At 37.3% G+C, this 17,836-nt stretch overlaps 1 protein-coding gene across 3 annotated transcripts in view; it reads right to left on the bottom strand.

Moving 5' to 3' along the window:
- The window catches only part of LOC5564833 (protein Wnt-10a), a 95,121-nt gene that overhangs the window by 52,707 nt on the left and 24,578 nt on the right, over positions 1-17,836 (bottom strand). Inside the window, exon 2 of one of the 3 annotated variants that reach the window (XM_021847309.1) lies at positions 15,566-16,447. In XM_021847309.1, coding sequence (XP_021703001.1) covers positions 15,566-15,630 — 65 coding nt within the window. In that variant the 5' untranslated portion in view covers positions 15,631-16,447. Of the gene's footprint in view, positions 1-15,565; positions 17,579-17,836 lie in introns of those variants that run through there. The other 2 variants (XM_021847311.1, XM_001649141.2) reach the window with 2 other exon arrangements.

The raw sequence follows: 17,836 nt of genomic DNA, 5'->3' as shown, positions 1-17,836 counted from the left end.
CCGGGCAATATGCCCCTCCCGTAGAAAAAACGTCCACAGCGTTATAGAAATGTTTCCAAGGAGAATTCCACCACCTGCTAATCTTAAAAGGGTACATTAGCAGTCGTCTTCCGGTAAAAGTTTTTGTATTAAGTACAAAAGTAAAGAATGAGCTTCATCCCCCCTGAGACTCGCTTATCAAAAGCAAATTTTTAAACCAAAAACCTGATATTCGATATTTTTAGAATTTCTATTGATTGTTTATACTTTTCAAAGAACATATATGCGCAACATCATTTTTTCGCGAATATTCAAGATATGTAATCATATTTATGTGTGAAAGAAGCCTCAATCCCGTGAAAATGAAGAGGGGCGTATTGCCCCGTTGGGGCGTATTACACCCAGTTACCCTATATCAAAATAAGCCCTTTATCAATTCTTTGGTGAGGTATCTGGGTTCGTCCTAACTTGGAGAAAGCCTGCTTCTCAGCTTAGTGTACGATGAGCACTTCCATTAGAGTTCCGGGCATTAATTGAGTGCTTTCTATCCAAAGTTTCCATTTTCGCATTTGTATGTCGTGTGGCAGGTACGATTATACTCTATGCCCAAGGAAGTCAAGGAAATTTCCATTACGAAAAGATCCTGGACCGACCGGGAATCGAACCCAGTCACCTTCAGCATGCTTTGTAGCCGCGGACTTTAACCACTAGGATAATAGAGAGGCCACCACAAAAACATAAAGTAGTGAAAAACAAGAAAATTGATTTTTGGCCTCTGTGCGGTACCACTGTGCAACCGAACTCCACCAGGATGCTCTCAATTCACAGTTCTGAAGCTCTTGAGTCTGGAAAAATCCTCGGAATTTGTTTCATTAGCCCTTTGGGCTCAGTGTGAGCAAACTTTGTCGTTGTCGACAGCGGTGGTGGAGGTGGCTTGGGAGCTGCAGTGACTTCTTCGCTGAAAGTACGCGGTGAGCAAAGGGAATATCATAAAAATACCATGGGCAAAGTTCTCACGGCCTCCGGCCGTTGGAAAGGATTTGATTGGAGTGAATTGAATCGGCCGGTTTGAACCATGATTGTAACCAGGCTTGAATCAGGGATGGCCACAAGAAGCACAGGGAAATGCCTCTGGATGCCATTCTTGTTGTGTTTTCGGTTGAGTGTAGCTCTGTGCTTGGGTAGATTTTCTGCGGAAAAGGGCATTTTGAGTGGATGAAATTTGCTTGGAATCTAGTGCAAGGTTTTGCACATCGAGACAACAATTATGATGAATGGGTTCTGCCGGGTTGGTAGGAATGGTTCGGCTGTTGATGCTATTTTACGTTCCATGGGATGGCGTCCGTGGAATCCTCATTCCTGGAAATCATGGTAACATAGCCCATTGGAAGGAAGCGTGGGAATTGCTACTGAAGCAGTTTTGTAGAAAATAAGTCAAAAGGGGCCTTCCTTAGCCGAGTGGTTTGAGTCTGCGGCTACAAAGCAAATTCCCGATCGGTCAAGGATCTTTTCGAAATGGAAATTTCCTCGACTTCCCTGGGCAAAGAGTATCGCCATACCTGCCACACGATATACGAATGCGAAAAAGGCAAATTTGGCAAAGAAAGCTCTCATTTAATAACTGTGGAAGATCTCATAAGAACACTTAGCTGAGAAGCAGGCTCTGTTCCAATGAGGACGTAATGCCAAGAAGAAGCTAATCTTCTACGATTCATGTATTTTTTTTTCATTGTTTGATTAATCACCTAAAAATTCCATAGAAATGCTTGGAAGTATACTTTACTCAAAATCTAACAATTGACCAAAATGTGACCCACACTTCTATGAGTTTAGGCTCCTCAAATTGAAAGGATATTAAAAAAAATAATCTCGCGTTAGTAATTTTAAGATTTCACAACCAAGAGACACTTGCTAAACGAAAAGACATACGGCTTATTGCAGTCTCTTCGATAACTATTGGAGCATCTTAAAATTAAATACAAAAAAAATTGGTCAACTACTCTTATGGCCGAACATGTGTTTACAGTCTTTTCCATACTTTCGATCGAGTTGCACTTATATTATAGGTTCTCATTTGGTAGTGATTCAAACTTTTGCTTTAAATCCAAGCCTTTATTTTTTGTGAAATGTGAACGACGATTTGTGTTTACCAGTTTTGCTTCGACATATGCGTCTTCTGTATTTTTACGAAGTTTGAAACGTCCAGATGGCCACCAACGAAATTCTACCGGATTTGACATACCGAGCGAATCACCCATCCTCGACGTACGTAAACGTAATCCCTTCAAATCACTGTCTCTGCAGAGCCGGAGAGCTCAATGGCCGAACACGAGATTCAATGTGCTTATCTTGATCTTGAATCGGCCAAACAGCCCATCAGCTGAGTTCACCGTATCCAGATCGGTATCCATCGATAGCAGGATGTCGATTGCGAGTATGAATGTCACAATACTTGCCGAAGGCTGCCGTCTGCTTATTTAGATCTCTCTAAACATATGTGACAGATCGGGAGGGTCCTCGGCGAAACTTTTTTGAATGGGATATTCTTCAACCGTTGCATCTCCGCTGCTGATGCAACGACACGGCATGGAAGCGGAAACTGGGAAAGTAGAGTAGTACTTTATAACATGAGATGGCCTGCTTGAGCCATTTTTCCTGCACAAACAGCAGGATAAATGCAGCGTTTCTTATCGGTGGTCGTCGATCTTCTGGGAAACTGACAGCAAAAACGCACACAAGATGAATAGTACTGGCGCACGTTCCGGGACGATACTTGGCGTGGCGACGAACGGGGAGAGAAGCTTTCGTCAGAGCCAGAATGATTCGGTGAAGATTAATGTGATTTTTGTTATTCCCCACGCTGGAAGTTGGCTGGCATGATGCAACAAACTTCAGCGCTAGTGAGCTCACAGGAATTTAATTCACAAATTTGTATTCATTACATGAGCTTGAGCTCGCAAACTTTGCTCGGTCAACATCCGCCATCCAGCCAGGAGATAAGCTCTCGCATGCTCATAACCACTGAAGTCCAACGACTTGACGAATTTGCTGATGAAAGATTCGCACTGTTTTGCTGCTGCAGGGGTTGGCACTTTTGAAGGAAAGATTTTTGTTTTATAGATTTAATAAATTTGATTTACGACAGCGCTGGTCCACTGGCCGAGTCACGGAGTGTTTGCTTTTTGCAGCGAGACCCGGGTTATAACCCGAAAATGGTGGGACGTTTTTCCCCCTTTGCAAGCCATCCCGGGGTAACAGGTCATGAAATGTCAATAAATCACATAATCATGGACATAAAACATATACGGTAGCGCCAGCCAGCACTGACTGTCTCAAGCCGGTGGATGAGAACTTGAAGATTTGGCACCGAAAGATTTGCGTTGAATCATTCGGACAGGAGAGACCCAAAATTCCGCAAATATCGTCGTAAAATGAGCTCATGGGTGGAAGATTTTTGGGTCTCGGTAGCATGCGGAAGCAATCGAACAGACAGATTTAGTAATAAATTCGTCTAGGAATGTGCTGTCTATTGGAAAACAAGACCTCCCACTGCGAGCAGTGTCTGTTTGAGGTGATCTAATAAAAATTACGAAACTTGGAATCCATAATTGGAAGATGGGATATGGGAATTTATATGGAGATCCCAAAATCCCAAAATTATTTGGCTTGATTGTTAATGAATTTAGAAAAGATAACACAGCAAAAATTTTGATTACTATGACCAGGGCCGCATTAACGGGGGGCGAGGGGTGCCATGGAGGGGTTATAATGGGTCAAAATTTAATTTTTAATACCTATCCAAGCAATTGTTTGAAATATTGATGTAGAATTTTACCGGAACATATTTTCCAGATGTATAAACTTACCAAGAAGAAAAATCGGATTTCTATGGCAAATAATAAATTTTAAATATTTCGTTGAAAACAAGCATAAAAGTACTGTTGATTTAGGGTGTCATATAACACTACGTCTTTAACAAGGGCCAGCACTGTTTCAAAATGTTCATCATAAACATTGTTATTGGGACAGGACAGCAAAGCATAATTCCTCTGCTACGTTCCTAATGCGAACCAATTCCAGTTGCAATGACCCAAGGTCACTCCCTTGATGGAGTGAGAATGGGTCAATTTTCATACATTCATGAATCAGTGAAATCGAATGAATCGAATTTCAAATAGTTATTCAACATTTATAAAGACATAACACATGAATGTATCCTTATTCAAAAGCTCATATAAAAAAAAGTTGTGTGGGGAAAGGGTCCCAACAAGATTCTGGCCCGGGGCCTCCATATTCTTAAATCCGACCCTTACTATGACTAATTCACTTTTTTCATGACGAATATTATTTTTTGAAATTTATTAGGGAAATTTGTCAATTGATGAACAGTTAAAATGCATGCTTATTTTTTAACAAACCACAAGAAATACACTGACTGTTATGGTTACGATCATTTATTGTGTTCTTATTTGAGTATTTGTCTGCAAATCAGATGGTGATCAGTTTTTCAGCCTTGTCTCTCGGCTGATGAATAAATTTAACTGGTTTGTTACAATGGTAAATATTTCTTTGAACTTTTCGAAGTTTCGTTCATATTTATATAAGGTGATCTAATAGAAATATAAAAATATAAGTAGTAGAACGCTAGTGGCGCTGTTATCACAAAATAAAATTATTTTATCTATACTTTCTGTTGAAATTTTTGATTGCTAGTTCGATGCCATGTTGTAGAGCATGTTTTGTTTTGGTCGGAAAACTTGATTTGACACTTATAGACCCGGTACTCAAGCTGTCAGAGCGTGGCAAACTAGATGTTAGTCACACGAACAGTCGCGACATTAGCATTCGAAAGCTAATGCTTCTACTGGTGATCTAGACCTGGCAAACGTTGTACTGCCCAGTTGGTTATGCAGTAGGTTGTGCAAACATTCCCATACAAAACGTCAAATTTTGATTGCTCTTATATTCAGCTTTCCCGGTAGATTTCCACAAAATATATTCCTTACAAACATTTCGCAGCCTTTGAAGTAACGAAAAACGGGGTAACTTTGATAGTTTTTTCGAAGAAAACTTTAATATTCATGCATGCTGTTTCAAAGAATTATAATTTATATTTTAAAAAGAAGTACAGGCATCCTAGCTATTGATTGCAGTTGATAAATTGTCAAAAGATTTATTTTGAATAGATATATAATTTTTCATATAATCGAAAGTCGATTTTTTGTTTTGGGGTAACTTTGAAAATGGAGCAAAAATCAAACAAAATTGAATGAATTACGAACATTTATAGGCCATTGCGTTTATCTTTATATGGAAATTTCTGACTTAGATTCAAAAAATGGTCACAGTTAGTTCTCGCTAAGAGATTTGAGACCATATTCAAGTTCTATTGTAACTAGGCTATCAAATATAAATGAAAAACTATTCAAAACTTCATCAAATAGTGATTGTAGTGCAGGTTGTTTGTAAACGTTTCAGACACGATTCCATTTTTATCTATGTAGACTTGTTGACCCGACAAACCTGTTTGGTAATGTGAAACAAAATTCTACTAAAAAGTTAAGTTCTTCAACTTTTTGTACACATACATACGTCTGAACACTTTAAGAATATAACTGTGAAAATATCAGGTAAATCCGTCACTTGTTTTCAAGTTATTTCGTGACATACAAACACTATTCTATTTTATTTGTGTATAGATATAGATAGATAGATTGCATCATGATGAACTTTTTGAAGCCCAGCTTAACATCATGTTGAGTCTAGCGACTTTGTCGTACAACATTTGCGCTAGGTCATAGAGTACGTACAAACAACTGAAAAAATATGTATCATTGCCGATACAATAAATGGCCAGATCATCCCTTGTTTTATTTGAAATTATATACTTAATACATGAAATTTAAATAGAAACTAAAAATCCGATTTCAGATGTGGTCGATTCATACAAAAGGCAAAACCAGGTCCTTGTTTGTCCATAAAATCATGTAAAAATGTAAAATTGTTGTTGCCTATCCAAAAGTGTAAATATTTTACATAAGTAAATTTGAAATGAATATTTTTTAACCCGTTAACGCCCAAGGTATCTCACAATTGCAATTCAGCTCCGTTTTTGTTACTCATAGTCGTATTCCCATAAATTAAACCTTATTTCACCAAAAAAATTCAAGTCTATGGTGGGGATCCAAAAAAATTCTTTAAAGTGTATCGTCCATATCTAGCTGTTCTGTAAGTTTATTTTCGAGATAAATCAAATATATTTTCATGCAGTTCGACCCATTACAATGTAAACAAGTTGGAAAAAACTGCTGGTGAGGGGTAATTAATAAATTACGTCACGTACAGAAGAGGAAGGAGGGGGTTACAATGAAACGTGACTACCCATATAAAAATTGGAATCCATACAAAAAGTGTGATACAGAAGAAAATTGAGGAGGATGAATATGGCAAAACTTTACGTGACGTAATTTATGGACGTACCCTGATAAAGAAATTGCAACATAAAGAATAAAAATTTCAGAGGCGAAAGGTGCATGGCAGAACTAAATCATTTAGTGACTTCAATTCAATTTTCTGCTCTACCACGTAAGTAAGAGACATACATACATACATTTCCATACATGTACATGTACAATAATGCACACTTAAACCATTTATACCAAAAACAAAATAAAATCTTACATCCAATATTTTGATTTAGAAAAAAACCTACAGATGTTTCAGAATAGTCTTCAAAAAGATTATATACAACTTGCCAGCTGGTAATGGAAACATAACTATCAAAATATTTTTTCTGGTTCAAGTTATTAGTATAGAATGTGACTCTGATCTGACAGTGATCGAAATTTATATTTGGCAATATCAGAATTTCGTTAGTGCTGATCAAAAGTTAGTCCTTCAGTCCAATGACAGTCAAATATTGGACTCCAACTATTTCATGCTTTACAGATGTGAATATTTGAAGCCAACATTATTCGGCTATAACGTTTAAGTTACTGCATCACTGATGCATATAGTCTTATTCACCGATAGAACCGAATCCACGCGGTTCAAGATTTCTGACACTAGAGCTGGCCAGAATACCTGGGGAGCATACGGAAGCGTGCCCGCTCAAATGTCACAATTCTTGGACCGAGTGAGTTCAGCAAGGAAGGCTCTTTACTGCTACCTCAACGCGTCGCTGGTTCTAAAAAGTAAACAGTCATACAAAACTACGACCAAACAATGGCGAAGGCGTAATCAATATTCTCGAAAACATTCATTTTGGGAATTAAGAAGAATTTTCTGATTAAATTGGCAACAACGCACTGCAGTAGCGCGTAGTAAATAACTGCTTGCAAACAATATCTTTCAAGCGCATTTATTACCTGTAATTTTGCGAATAATAATTTTTACTTTTACACGTTTAAGTCATAAGACTGTTTCTGGACTTAGGTTGGCGGCTATTCAATTTTACTCTCATTTGACAGCCGCCCTTCACCCTTGGAGTTCAGTTCATGGGTTTGTCGTTTTTTTCGTTCTTCACTCCCTTCAAAAGATCAAGAGATCTAAATGGTGTCAAGGTTCATCTAAACATGTAAGGAACATTGCATCCGAAATAAGCGATTGTTGCTCGAATTGATGGTAAGTATCCATTGTTTTGATCTAGGCAGACCAAATTCTTATTGATTGTTTCCTTGATGCTTCGCACATAAAAGCAATTCCCAGCTAATATGTTTTTTTTTTTGCGAAAATATCTACTTTAGTTGATCATTGATTTTGAAGATACCAAATTTTTCATCACTGGATTTCAATCATGAGAATGACTTCCGAACTAAGAAGGTTTTAGGCGAATAGCTTTCTTCGAATTTAATCAGTGGACTGATATATAAGCGAATAAAATGTGTGCCCAGTAGTGACATTTAGGTGATTTTCAAAGAAATAAGGTTCCAGGCGAATAGGTCTCATTCAGTTCTCCAACTATGTCAAAAACACTAACTTTGTATCCAATCTCTAGATTGAGATAAAAGCAAATAATATGTTTGTCTACTAGCGCCACCTTGGGAGAATTTTCCAAACTACTATGTTTCTGGGTGAATAGATCCCATTCAGTTGAACACTTTTGTCGAAGATACCAATTTCGAGGGTTCGACTTTTTTCAGTCTCATCGCTGGACTGATATAAAAAAACTAAAATATTTGACCACTAGCGCCACCTTGTGAGTGTTTTCCGAACTAATATGGTTTTAGGCGAATAGGATTCATTTAGTTGTTCAACATTGTCCATGACACAAACTCTGTATCTAATCACTTGTCTAAGATATTAGCTAATAAAATCTTTGCCCACAAGCCATTTTGTCAGTGTTATAAGGTTTTATGTGGCTAAGTATCATTTAGTTGTTCAACATTGTCGAAGACAACAATTTTGTATTTCATAACAGAACTAATATGCAAGCAAATACAATATTTGCCCACTAGCGCAATCTAGTGAATGATTTCCGAACTAATAAGTTTTCGGGCGGATAGATCTCATTCAGTTAAACACATTTGTCGAAGACACCAACGTTGTATATTATCACTGAACTGAGATATAAACAATCAAAATGTTGCCATCTTTTGAGTGTTTTCCGAACAAATAAGGTTTTAGGTGAATAGTTCCCATTTAGTTGATCACCTTTATCGAAGACACCAATTTTGTATCTCATAACTGGACTAAGATATAAGCAAATCATGTTTTGGCTCACTAGCGCCATCTTGGGAGTGTTTTCCGAATTTATAAGGTTCTATGCGAATAGGTATTATTTAGTTGTTCAACTTTGTCGAAGACATCATTTTTGTATCTCATAACTGGACTAAGATATAAGCAAATAAAGTTTTGGCTCACTAGCGCCATCTTGGGAATGTTTTCCAAAATTATAAGGTTCAATGCGAATAGTTGTTATTTAGTTGTTCAACTTTGTTGAAGACACCATTTTTGTATCTCATACCTGGGCTAAGATATAAGCAAGTAAAATTTTGGCTCACTAGCGCCATCATGGGAGTGTTTTCCGAATTTATAAGGTTCTATGCGAATAGGTGTTATTTATTTGTTCAACTTTGTCGAAGACACCATTTTTGTATCTCATAACTGGGCTAAGATATAAGCTAATAAAGTTTTGGCTCACTAGCGCCATCTTGGGAGTGTTTTCTGAATTTATAAGGTTCTATGCGAATAGGTATTATTTAGTTGTTCAACTTTGTCGAAGACACCATTTTTGTATCTCATAACTGGGCTAAGATATAAGCAAATAAAGTTTTGGCTCACTAGCGCCATCTTGGGAATGTTTTCCGAATTTATAAGGTTCTATGCGAATAGGTGTTATTTAGTTGTTCAACTTTGTCGAAGACACCATTTTTGTATCTCATAACTGGGCTAAGATATAAGCAAATAAAGTTTTGGCTCACTAGCGCCATCTTGGGAGTGTTTTCCGAATTTGTAAGGTTCTATGCGAATAGGTATTATTTAGTTAGTCAACTTTGTCGAAGACACCAATTTTGTATCTCATCGCTGGATTGAGCTATAAACGAAGCAAATATTTGGACGCTGGAAAGTTGTTTCATATGTTGCCTATATATGCGACATTTGTTGGCGTATGTGCGCCACCTGGTGAGTTAATTCTGAATTAAAAAAGTTACCAAGTGGAAGTCAGCTGTCCTGTGATCAACTTTGCAGAAGACAGTTTTTTCCTAAACCTCTTTATTTTCAAGATATTTGCACTACAAGTACTGTCCTATTTATAGGACGCTGGGCGTTCGGGGCTTCTGTCCTATTTTTAGGACGCTGGGCGGATATGGGTTAAATTAAAAATTCATGAAAAGCTATCTTATGTGCTTGCGATTTTTAGAATTCTATTATTTTGTCAAATGTTTATTAGCTAATCCAAATAAAATTTTAAACAAAAATGCTTGTGGATCATCTATATCTAGATACAATATACTTGAACTCACTACATCAAAGGATTTTTTGAAGTTCACCAAAATCTTATTTTCTTTCAAAGATCTTGACAGACATCATTCGATGGTTTTATCAACAATTCGCAATATATATTCAATCTGCCGAAAACCTAGTATGGGACTTAAAAGGTTTATGTCAAGAATCTGCCAAGTTGTCATGAAACGAATTCATCCAGGTATTTTTAGAAAATAATATAACCCACAAGAGTTCCATCTGGGTTTCCTCTGGATGTTTTTTCTATTGATTCTCCAAGATTTCTTCAATACCCACTCCAGGGTTTATTACCAGAAATCGTTCCTTAGAGAACTTAAAAACTCCCAACGAGTCGGCAGCATTAACTCAAGACTATGGACATTTCTTTATGGGTTACTAAAAATAATTTGCTTCAAATATTACGCGTTGCAAGAAAAATTTTGAATCCTGCAAAATCCAGGTCCATTTATCAGAAAATTTTCCATCAAAATCATCGTAGTCACCTCTGACCTTGTGCTGTTTGAAATTATGTTTTATCTTTAGTCTTCGAGCGGTTTCTGTCAACTGTATCAAATGCCACGACAATACTTTGTCAAACAATGCTACAAATTACTCAACGAAAAAACTAAACAAATGGGACGTCATATGCTGCATAGATTCCTCCGCAAACTACTCCAAAAATTTCCATTTTGTCCTGGATATTTTCAAAAAAGTTAATTCAATGATACATCAAATTTCTCTACATATGTTTTTCAATATTTTCTCTTGAGTTTTTTCAGGAATTCTTGAACGAATACAAGGATTGATTCAGAACTACGGTTAATGTATTTTCGGGAATTATTTTAGATTTTTTTTATCACATTCTTTCAAATATAATCTTATTATTTTGAGATATCTTCCAGATATTTATAAAGACATTACTATTGATAAATTTTGCATTAGTTACTTTTAGGAGAGATCTCAACAGATCTTCAGGGAGAATTCATAGATTACATTCTTTTAAAAAATCTTTTTCGGAATCTCAGAAGTTAAGATGAAAATATTCCTGCATGAATCGCCATTACATCTACTTACCTGGCGTTATTTCTATAATATTAGAATTCCTAAACAAATTTAAATTTCCGGAGGTATTCTGATAATTTTTGAAGAAGCTTAGAAGAGGAATTTCTAAGATAATGACAGACTTCACACAAACCCCTGTTTGATCATTTATTGAGATTCAGATGATCTATTGTGAAGAACCCGGAAGTTTTTCATCTTGAATATTAATCTCAATGTCTAATCAACTCAGGCTTCGCCGAAACTATGATATGATGTTTCAGTTGAGTTCTAAAACAAAATTTACGTTGAGTACCCTTTGTCCAAGTTCTTGTGATAGCGGGGGAATGAGGAGATAGTAAGTTGGATGGTTTTTTGTGAGACTTATAATAACCTTTACATTCTCTGAAATTCATTATGGAGATTTGCATCTCATTCGAGTGCAAATAGTGGAAATATGGTGGTCTGCTGATTTGAATTTCAATGAGAACTTCTACAATAGCTTGAAACGTCATCCATCGATATATTTTCATACAGTAGTGTTATTTTTCGTATGGAGGCCATTTGGGCGGAAAAGTAAAAGATGGCTGATAGGGAAAGAGGTGCTGGATAATCAAAAACATTACAGTTGCGTCATGGTTTCATACGTGACGTGAAGTCCATTATTAATATATAAAACCAATTGAAACCCAACATGGTCTCTAGGACCAAAAGTAAAGTGATATTCTAAAAAAATCTATCTTGTAATTGTAGTATAATGGCCTCAATGTTGTACACAAGCTTGATAGAAAATCAATTCAATTTGAACTTGTTTACCACATATCCTACACACATCATATTAACACATGTAATTGAGGATGCATTAGCTTTATCATTACAACCATTAAATCATACATGTGATTTTTTATAGTTAAGTGAAGAAACCTAATATAAATTGTTTCAAATTCACTCAAATGGACAAGATTGAGTACAATTTCCAAAAACTTAGAGCATTTTTGAGCCTGTTTGATTATTCAATGCATTAAAATTTTACGTTTCGACTACTATCCGTTTATTTTTTTGACCACTTTTGTAAAATCTTGGGCTCCCGAGAAACTTTGGTGTTTGGAAAACAAAAATCCCAAATCACGGCATTTTTTCCAGTCCGGGAAATAAAACCCTCTAAGTATAACGTGTGGTAAGCTTCATTGCATTCTACGCTCTAGAAAATTTTGGAAATGTCACACCTTAACAGAATGTAACAAGTAACACACATGTTACGATTAAGGCATGTCGATTGTACCCCATTTGGCATAATGTAGTTTGGCATAATGGTCGTTTGACATAATGGCCGTTTGGCATAATGGCCGTTTGGCATAATGGCCGTTTGGCATAATGGCTGTTTGGCATAATGATTGACTTCAACACCACCGAACCCATAGCAAAACTTTTTGGTAGGTTCTCAAAACGCGTGGTGTTTGTTCAGAGATTTTCCAAGCTATGAATGTCAAAAAATGTTGTGACATTAGAGAGTATTACTAAATACAACTCGAGATTGTCTGGTGGAAAATCTTTTCAGAATAATAATTTTCTCTACAGCCCAGAACATAGAGTATCTTTGAGCTTGTTGCGATATACATATTTGAAAATAGTAAATCGACAGTTATTAACATGGGGCCCTCCATAGCCGAGTGGTTAGAGTCCGCGGCTACTAAGCAAAGCTATGTTGAAGGTGTCTGGGTTCGATTCCCGGTCGGTCCAGGATCTTTTCGTAATGGAAATTTCCTTGACTTCCCTGGGCATAAAGTATCATCGTACCTGCCACACGATATACGAATGCGAAAATGGCAACTTTGGCAAAGAAAGCTCTCAGTTAATAATTGTGGAAGTGCTCATAAGAACACTAAGCTGAGAAGCAGGTTCTGTCCCAGTGAGGACGTTAATGCCAAGAAGAAAAAGAACAGCACGTCTAGCAAGAATTGATAACACAGCAAAATATTAAAGTTTAAAGCGGTATACATATAAAGAACAGCCTATATCAAAAGAAGGCAAAATGAATGATTAAAGCAATAGTAAATTAGACGTTAAAAAATATTGCGGCATAATAAAACGAAAATACATTAACAGTTGCGTTCAGAATCATCGAAGTGATTGTGATACCTATCCCCGAATGTCGTTTCTCCGAATGTCGTTTCTCCGAATGTCTTTTCCCCGAATGCCAGTTCTTCGAATGACCCGAAAAGTGGTGCAGTTTAAAAAGGTGCTATAATAGTCTTCAGTGGCTGGATACTGAACGAGAAAGAGCGATAAGTAATCAAAAGAAGGAGGTATTCTGTCATTCAAGACGGTAAAACTCGAAAGAACCACAAATTAAATAAAGAAGGGTGCATAGTAGATGGCCAGTTCGTTCACCAACCTGAAATGTATAAAGTTACGATAATTATGAGTGCTAAAAATTTTTCGTTGAAATGGGCTAATCGCAAAAATGAGATATTCGGGGAACTGGCGTTCGGGGAAACGACATTCGGGGAACTGACATTCGGGGAAAAGTTGCACAACCCATCGAAGTAACTGCAGTAATCGATGTCTCTTTTCACTGATAACTTGAGCAGATAAATTTAATCGAATGCAGCCCTTTTGTCAGATGGGAGCAATAGAATATTTAAAAAATATAGCTCCAAAGAACAGCCTATGAGTTGAAAGAAGGGTAATTTTTGGATAATTATTAAAATACTATTGGCAATAATATTCCTAGTATGCTTTAGTTTAGTCAAGAGTATATGATTGTTGAATAAAGTGTCATTTTGTGTTAATATACTCAAACAAAAGCCTGATGTCATCAGAATGATTCAAAAGAAACGTCAAAACCAATGTCATCTTAAGAAATTCTTGGTTTCCGACTCATTATGCCAAACGACCATTATGCCAATCGACTTTATGCCTTATGACCATTATGCCAAACGGCTTTATGCCAAACGACTTTATGTCAAATGACGTACCACCAGACATGTCAACTAATATATAGCCAGATCTTGTCATATACTAAATAGTTAATCCGCCTCAATTATTATATATTTGCTATTTTTGTATAATATATTCATGATTGAAAACATAAACATGACCGAATAAATTTACCGGAGCCAGTTTCAAGGAACTGAACATATTCTGCAAATCAACAGTGGGCTCTTTTTACAATGAACAGCAGGATGACTAGTAGGGTAAAGAACTACTTGAGGATTTCCATGGTTCTATTTGGTATAAAGGGTAAGCAATCAAACAAATTTTCATCGCCAACGATTGACATGTTCAATAGATTTATGCACTTGAACATTAAAAGTGATACTTCGTTTTATAATCACCTTATAATCGGTTCCTTCACCACCACTTAGACCTTAAACCTGCTTTAATCATATGGGTAAACGTGGTTTACAGCTTAACCGAAGGTGAAGAAATCGGCCCTTAGAGTAGTTCGCCTGTATGTGAATTTATAAGGATATTTTTTCAAAAGGTAGAATAAAAGTGATCGGTTTACGATACAAGAATAGGTATTTAGTTTAAGCTCGTCTACAAAGTATTTTCCGCCATTAATTAGATATTACTGATTTAAACAGGAATTCCAGTACTGTTCTAAATATCTCTACTTCTTTGATGCTGATTGGTTTTTATTTAAGGCAGACTAGACTATACGATATTTTGGCATTCTAAAGATACGTTTAAAACTTCGTCAATTCTGATTTTCCTATGCTTTTCTGATACGTTTGTATCCTCAAATGGATAAGTTCCGTTATTACAGCAAAAATACACATATTTTGAATACTTGGGGTACATTTTCCTGGATGAATAAAAACACTCGATCTAATCTGTCTGAACACCACCAATTGTGTCAATGATGATTTCCCTAAAGAAAATTTTGTGATAAATTCAGTCAATCTTCAAGGCTCAGTAGAAAGAAAACACACCTCGGAAATGTTAATGAGGAAAAATCATAACATAATCAAATCGGAGAATTGCTACAAGAAAATTAACTGAACAGGAAATTAACAATGAACGATTAAATACTAGTTTTAGTCAAAGACATTCCAATAGACATAAAATATGTCTTTAGTATTTTAATAAAAAAAAAAAAAAAAGATCTATCTAGATCGAACAAACTCAAAACAAAAACCGTTAAAGTAACGATTCGCCTTGCATTTCAATTTCGAAGGGAGTATATTCAGTTTTTTTTAATTGAAATGTTACATAACCTGAATAAGAAAATAATTCTGGTGATGTGAAGTACAAATCGTTTCGAGGCTCCTTTTAATGTATTCGAATCCTCTGAGCAGAATCTCAATAGAGAAACAAAAAAGTAGGTTGTTATCCACTGGTGTGGATACGAGTAACTGACACTGAAGAAGACTGCAAGTGGTAGTCGAAATACGCGTATCTGTCAAATATAAGCAATTAGGGCGGAATTAAAAAGTACAATTTACTCCAATCTACTTTTTTATTTCTCTAATTAGGAAGATTCTCCCCATCTCATCACCTTTTTTGTGACACGTTTTTTCATCTCCGTATTGATTTCTGACATCTGTTTGACTGAACAGCTCTGAATAAACAAAATGTTCGTTCAAAAATTACTCACCTTCCAACAACTTTCAAAATAAACCAAACGATGATAACATGGAACACCCTTCGCGCACTGCTCATTGCTCAGGTCCTGTTCCGGTAGTGACGTGCGCTGTCCGGCTGTCCGATTCCAATCCAAACCAATTTCTGCTTTATCCGATTGACATGTCCACGAGCACAACTAATCCATGCTTGAACAACGCTTTTTGCCTTCGCTGAAATGTTCCGTTGTCGTATTAGCATTTCAACTACGTTTTTTCACTAATCACTCATAGGAAAGAAAACTTTGGAACAAAAAACAATCTCTCTTCAAACGGTATCACTTGAGATGATTCATTTTCACTCGACGAGAAGTGGTCACTTTTCACTCGGCACAACGAGATTGATAAGCTCGTTACCTCCAGGCACTGTCGTCAACTTCCGGATCCGATAGCAATTTAATTAATACTAGATACACTGTATAGGGAGCCTCTTGCAGGGTCGAAAGCGATTGGAAATAACTGATTTTGACCGATTGAGCGTTTTTCTTCGGTTCCCACTGTACTGTATAGGGTAGAGATACACGCACACTCGTTTTTCTCGTCACTCTCCTCGTCGGTTCGTCGAGACCTCCTCCCTTCTTCTCGATGGCCGATGGATGGACGAACGCTCCTCGGGACCTTTGCCAGTCAGTCAGTAGTTTGCTCGTTTCGAAAATATTTGGTTGTTTTTCTCCACTCGATTATCTTCGTTTTCGGGCTTTTCTTCGTTTCCAGCTGGGAGCAGTCAGCAATTGGTCTTCTTGCTCTTGGGAAACATCATCTCTTGGCAGCTACTTCGAAGGTGTGATCATTTTAGGCCATTAGGGGCCATCGAATTGTGAGCGAGCTGACGAACACGCGGAGGGAAAACGACGTTGCTGAACAGCACGAGAGCGAGGGAAAGAGAGAGCAAGAGTGACTTGTAAAAGGGAAGCAACAACAGGCGATGAACCTCTTGGTGGACACTCAATTCGCGCGCGCGGGTTTTGTATTCGTTGGAATGCGCAACCCTGAAGGTGCTGAAAGTCGAGGGACGGTACCGGAACGGTGGGGTAGAAGGGCAGCGGCTGGATGGAATCCGTTTTTGACGAATCCCACAGTTAACAGCTCTTCTAGGTACCTTGAAAAGTTTTGTGTTGTTGGCAGCTGCGACTCTCGGCGGTCACTGGATGGGCGCCTCTCGAGCCAAGGGAGCTTAGTGAAAGATCATCCACAGATTGTGCGGTGAGGTCTCGTCCATAACATCAGCATGGATGGGAGAGGGACTTTCGTTCAAGGGACTAACAATGTGGAGAAGAGATGAAGTGCACAACTGTGCGCGTCATCAATTATATTAAAATTGAGGCTGGCCGAAAAGGGCACGGTGTGTTTAGTGCTACGCAATAGCCAATGGGAAGGAAAAGGCATTGTCTGTTACGAGAGATACGCTCTGTGCTGTTTGTGTCCATGAGCTGGAGACTATGTTTTATGAAAACGGTAGTATAGATAATGCGAAGCGGTAAATTCTAAACTAGACTGTTAAATGTCTGAATATTGCGTGGAATTGGCAATTGAGTATTGCCAATACCGTAATCCGGGGGCAAATTGATCACTGGGGTGAATTTGATCAGCTCGGTATCAAAGAATATTTCCTTCCAGAATGCTGAAGGTTTCATTGACACCTCAGCTGTTCCAGGTTTTCTAGTTTACAGATGTCTAATTGATTGTGAGCTTTATCATTTTTATTAGGGTCAGTTTGGCATAGAAATATTCACAGTTTTTGAAGATGTAGGCAATACATGTAGAAATGTTTGTGCTAAACAATCAATTGGCCTACATGTTAACCTTTAGTGTTTAAAATGTTGTGTGAGCTCAAGTATGAACTACTGAACTTATTTTTGATACCATACAGCATAGCAAATACAGTTCATTGCTTATAAAACCATATAATCTCGAATAATGTGCTTGTTTAAGAGAAATTGCCTACATTAGGGTGTATCGGGCAAATTTTTAACCTTTCGGTCGTCGCGCGAATTTTTGTAACGCGAGTAGTCGCGCGTTGTACTTTGTACAACACCTTTGGTTTTGCGAATATCTCAGGAGTCTGACCACTTAGATAGATGACGTCTTCGGCAAAATTGATCAGTTGCTTATGGGCTATCATTATCATAGCCAAGAAAATCGGGATTTTGCTACCAGGCGGCGCTAGTGAGCATTAAGCTTTTGTTTCCCAGATCTCATGATCCTGACCACTTAGAAAGATGGCGTCTTCGGCAAAGTTGTTCGGT

The sequence above is a fragment of the Aedes aegypti genome, chromosome 2, assembly GCF_002204515.2.
Source record: "Aedes aegypti strain LVP_AGWG chromosome 2, AaegL5.0 Primary Assembly, whole genome shotgun sequence".
Taxonomy (NCBI): domain Eukaryota; kingdom Metazoa; phylum Arthropoda; class Insecta; order Diptera; family Culicidae; genus Aedes; species Aedes aegypti.
The sequence above is the reverse complement of the archived record's forward strand: the minus strand, read 5'-3'. Positions and strand labels throughout refer to the sequence as shown.